General features: G+C 44.7%; 1 protein-coding gene across 1 annotated transcript; it reads left to right on the top strand.

The window, feature by feature from the left end:
* Nucleotides 1–1,673: 1,673 nt before the first annotated feature.
* LOC149141709 (uncharacterized) lies at nt 1,674–4,356 on the top strand. The gene is made up of 3 exons (XM_089451306.1): nt 1,674–2,651; nt 2,811–3,402; nt 3,965–4,356. The coding sequence occupies exons 1-3, from the start codon at nt 1,674–1,676 to the stop codon at nt 4,354–4,356; spliced, it is 1,962 nt and encodes a 653-aa protein (XP_089307432.1).
* The last annotated feature ends 663 nt before the right edge of the window (nt 4,357–5,019 follow it).

The following is a 5,019-nucleotide window of genomic DNA, read 5'->3' as shown; positions in this document are numbered from 1 at the left end:
GATCTGAAACAGGGCATGACAGAACGCTGGCATACCCAACCGAAAATCTGGAAAGCAACGAGACGTTGATTAATATTCTGTCTAAACGTTCCATGATGTTGCCTGCTCCAAACCGGCGGTTGCTCCATGTATATCTCCGATTTTTGGGAACGATATCCATTAGATCGTATTCCTGCATAATGTTTTCCAAGCTGGTTCTGTGGTGATCTGCCATGAAAGTGCCGCCTCTCTTTTCATTGGCGTGGAGGATTAGATTGAGATCGCCGCCCAATATGATGTTAGAGCACTCTTCTTCGTCAATATTAGACTTCAAATCGCTCCAGCAGCGATCTTTGTCTCTGTAATGATTGGGCACATATATATTGTAAATAATTACAGTTTGCATGTCTTCTTTATTTTCTAAGACTGATTTGATCCAGCGTTGGTTGATGGTTCCGACTTGATACCATTCATTTCCCGCTGGCCTTGTTTGGTTTCCTGCAGCAAAATATTTGCAAGCTTCTCTTGGTGAATGAGATCTCTAAGGGCAACTATCTTGGAGGGGTGCCCGAATCCCCTACTGTTCCAAGACAGGATTTTTATCATTGCAGGTGTGATGTCCGGGGTGGTGCTTGCCCCCCTTGTTCCTTATTGACTGTTTCTTTGTCATGCTGACTCAGGATGAAGGATTCTATGGGTGTCTGGGTTCCCATAGCAATGTATTTCTGCATGTTCTCATCCCGATGCTGCTTGGTGGATTTCCTGCCCGGACCAGGCTTCTTGTAAGTATCACTCAATCCTCCATGATCTTTAGAAGAACTTCTGGTTATTCTGTTTATAGGAGGATCCTGAAGGGGCTAAGTGGAGCTGATCAGGGGCAGGGAGGATTTAGGAGGGCTTTGGGGGAGGCTCTCATGGGAGGGAGGGTCAAGGGATTGGCCTTCAGGGGGAGAAAGTATTGAGAAGGGGTTAGATGAAGGGGGCAGAATAGGGGAGCTAGGGGGAGATTTGGAGGGTGCATGAGGGGAGGAGGGAGGATGGGGGGGAGGTGAGGGAGCCGGTCCCAAACTAGGACAGCGATGGGCACATCAAGCTCAGGGGTCCATTTGTTGAGATACAGGCCCCTAGAATCCACGAAATAGGGCACGTTTCTGAAGATTAAATCCTTGTCTTCTTTGGATTCAAAGTGAAATGTAAAATACCCTTTCCATAAACAAACAACTGCTAGAAAGATAAGGAATAGTGTAAGCTACATTATAGATGCTAAAGGAAACAAACAAGAAAACCAGGAGGCCATTTGAAGGATAGCAATTGAGCATTTTCAAGACCTTCTAACAGAAACCAAAGATCAGGAGGATTACAATGAGCTTCTACAACATCTGCCTATGGGGATTAGCAAACAAATAAATGACAGTTTAACCAAAGATATTGACAAGGAAGAAGTCAGAAGATCGGTTTGGGCTCTTCAACCTGATAAATCCCCAAGTCCAGATGGTTTCCCCATATGTTTTTACCAAACATTCTAGGGAATCATTGAAAGAGATCTGATAAAAATGTTAAAGTGGACCCAACAAAAGTGCAAAGTAGGGGGATTCACCAACGGCACACATCTGGCCCTTATTCCCAAAGAAAACAGACCCTCCTCATTTACCAGATTCCGCACAATATCCCTCTGTAATTCTTCCTACAAAATTATGTCCAAAGTCATCGACTCCCACCTCAAACCCTTTCTCCCATCCCTCATCTCTGAAAACCAAGGGGGCTTTATAGCAAACTGCCACATAACTGACTCCATCCTTCTAGTACAAGAAGCCATTCATTCGAGCCAATCCAGGAATGAGAAAGGATTTGTTCTCAAACTAGATTTGGCCAATGCTTTTGATAGAGTGAGGCACTCCTATCTCATTGCAGTCCTGAAGAAGATGGGATTTGACGTTGGCTTTCTGAACCTCATCAAAGCCTGTATTACCGGACCTTGGATCACCCCTCTTGTCAATGGCAGACTAGGAGAAGCTTTCCAATCTACCCGTGGCCTTAGACAAGGATGCCCTCTCTCACCCTACCTTTTCATTCTGATGGCTGAATCATTTAGCAAATTGCTGGACTTCCATCGGAGAGTTGGTCTAATAACAAGAATAAAATTTGGGAATGGAGTCAAGAATATCAATCATTCGCAATTTGTTGACGATACCCTGCTAATCGGGGGGGGCTCCATCACAATAGCTAGGCGCTTCAAATTCCTTCTGGACAAATTCATGGATTACTCTGGCGGCCTGGTTAACCAGCAAAAAAGTTGTGTTTATGGCTGGAACACATCAGTGCAGGTCCTCCACAATATAGCAGCAACATTTGGGGTCTCATGCAAATATGACTGGTCCCATTTTTCATATCTGGGCATTCCTGTAAGCGCAGGGCACTTAAGGGCAGAAGCTTGGGATACTATAATCGATAAGATGAAAAGGAAAGTCCAGCAGTGGGGCTCAATGTGGCTGAACCCAGCTCGCCGCCTCATCCTTCTCAAATCTGGTATATCCTCTTTGCCTCTATACCATTTCACTCTTCTACAAGCCCCAACCTCCTTTCACCACAAAATGGAAGGCATCCTTCGACATTTTTTATGGCAAGGAGGGAAGCAGGAAAAAAAAAATTTCAATCCGATCAGATGGACACAGGTAATTCAGCCCTAGGACCGTGGTGGTTTGGGCATCAGATCCCCTAGATTTCTTAACTTAGCTTTTGGAGGAAAAATTGTTTGGAGACTCATAATTGGTCTACTTGCTTGGTGGAAAAGGGTCCTGGAAATCAAATATTTAAATTATCCAAGGCATCAGATCCTCGATCAAGACATCCCCAACAGAGACTCCACCAAAATCTGGCGCTTATGTAAGAAAGCAATTCCCATAATCGCTCAAAATACCTCCAAAATTCCTAAGGGAGGAGCCAACATTAACATTGGAGTGGACAAAATCATGGGGCAGCAACCCATCAATATGCAAGCAGGAGTCAACCCCATCCTCTCATTTTTCGAAAGATCTGGTATCCACCATTTGAATCAGATCTCTCAGTGGGATCCTTCAACCCATCTTTGGGCTGGATGGTCCTTTCCAGCTATTCCCAACAATCTCAAAGTCAGCTTGTCAGCTCTTCAATCTCACCTGCATAGCATAGCTCCTGTAAAAAAAAATGACTTAGATGGCTTCAGCTGGGACCCTACCGGATCTTCATACACCATTAAGGCTGCTCACCATCTCCTCTGTAGTAGCAACCACCCGATGCCGATCTGGAATCATTGGAAGGCTGTTTGGAAGTCCGAGGCTCTGCCAAAAATCAAATTTTTTATGTGGACTCTACTTAAAGGCAAGACTCTCACCGCTGAAAATCTGCAAAGGAGGGGCATCATCGGCCCTTCTCGCTGCCCCAATTGTATGGCTGCAGAGGAAACCATTCCTCACCTTTTTATTGGCTGCCCCTTTGCTACAGAATGTTGGGGAAACTTATATCAGAACAACCAGATTCCTTGGACCAGCCAAACCACCATAGGCGAAATCTTGCACAAATGGAAAAAGAATTTCCCCTGGCAGAGAAGGAAGAACAACATAGCGAAGAGGGTATGGGACCTTCTCCCTTATACCATGTTATGGAATCTATGGTTGGCCCGCAACCGAAATTTTTTAAGGACAAGGGATTGAATGCTAGAAGCCTTTGTAGTAAAGCAAGGGGTCTCGCCCTTGAAATCATATCGGCCAAAAATCAGAGGGGAATAGACATCACCGAGCTCAGTGTGGAAGAACGAAGTTTCATTGGACCCTTGTTGGACATACACAATAGTAGGCACACATGTAGCATAATCAGAAACAGACAAAACGTTATCCATCAGAACTGGAAAATAAGGCTCAAGAAAATGAGTTCGCTGCCTGGATTCAACATTCCAAAAGGTACAATCCTTTTTTTTACGGAGCTTCAAAGTCGAATCGAGGGGTTGCAGGGGCTGGAGGAGTGATCCTCGATGAAAATGGAGAAACTGTTTTATCATATGAATGGGGTTTAGGACATATTTCCAATAACAGGGCAGAAGCCCTGGCACTATATCAGGGTCTTCTTCAGCTCGGGAAGCTAGGCATCAAAGTAGCCTCCATCTTTGGAGATTCAGTAATGGTCATCAGTTCCATGGCCCAGAAGAGAGAACCCCTCAATGTGCGCCTTCAGCAGACTTTAAGCCGCTGTCAAAGTCTAGCTCACCATATGCAAGATCTTCGTTTCCACCATGTTTTACGCAGCTTAAACAAAGATGCAGATAACCAGGCTAATAAGGCGTGTGCCAGATCGCAGGGCTGCTTAGTTTGCAACAGAGTGGAGACTATCCAATATTTTCCATGACTGTTTACAGCATCTCTCTCAATCAGCTTTGCACCAAACCAATAAGGACAGACACAGCGGAAGGATCAAAGAATCTTAACTCTCTCATTGTGAATAAGACAGACAAAGGATTCAGGAGCGCTTAAAAAATCAAGGGAACGAGATTCCAGCTAGGTGGTTGCCCCACCAGAATCCACCGCTTCAGCATTCTCGACATAGTCCCACCTTTCTCTTACTATGCTCAAAATAACACTCGGTATATGCTCGGTGTATGCACCCCTTGGATTCTCTACTCGAGCAACATCCTTCAATTATAGAGCATCAAGGGCAGAGTACCCACGGCATCGCAGCAGGACCAAGCCTCGCTCCACTAAGGAATTGTTCTCTTTTTCAGATTTGTTGCAGATCAACCAGAATCTATAATTAAACACTCAGGCTCCACCTCTCCATTAGTGCGGAGCAGTCAGGCATATCATTTTGGCAAATCAGGCTTCTTCTTATCTATCAATATCAGGCATAACAATCACCTTATTATTAAGTGAAAATGTTCTGCAATTGTCGCTTTTTAGTTTTTCAATTTGTCAGGATATACAGTAGCTTAGCTTTCATCTTAAAGCCTAAGTGGCGGGAATCAGGAGGATGTTGTAAATCTTTCACTCCCAGCACCACTCGGCGAACAATCAT

The sequence above is a fragment of the Pinus tabuliformis genome, chromosome X (assembly GCF_031772625.1).
Source record: "Pinus tabuliformis cultivar Carrire ecotype Pingquan chromosome X, CPIR1, whole genome shotgun sequence".
Classification (NCBI taxonomy): Eukaryota; Viridiplantae; Streptophyta; class Pinopsida; order Pinales; family Pinaceae; genus Pinus; species Pinus tabuliformis.
The sequence above is the reverse complement of the archived record's forward strand: the minus strand, read 5'-3'. Positions and strand labels throughout refer to the sequence as shown.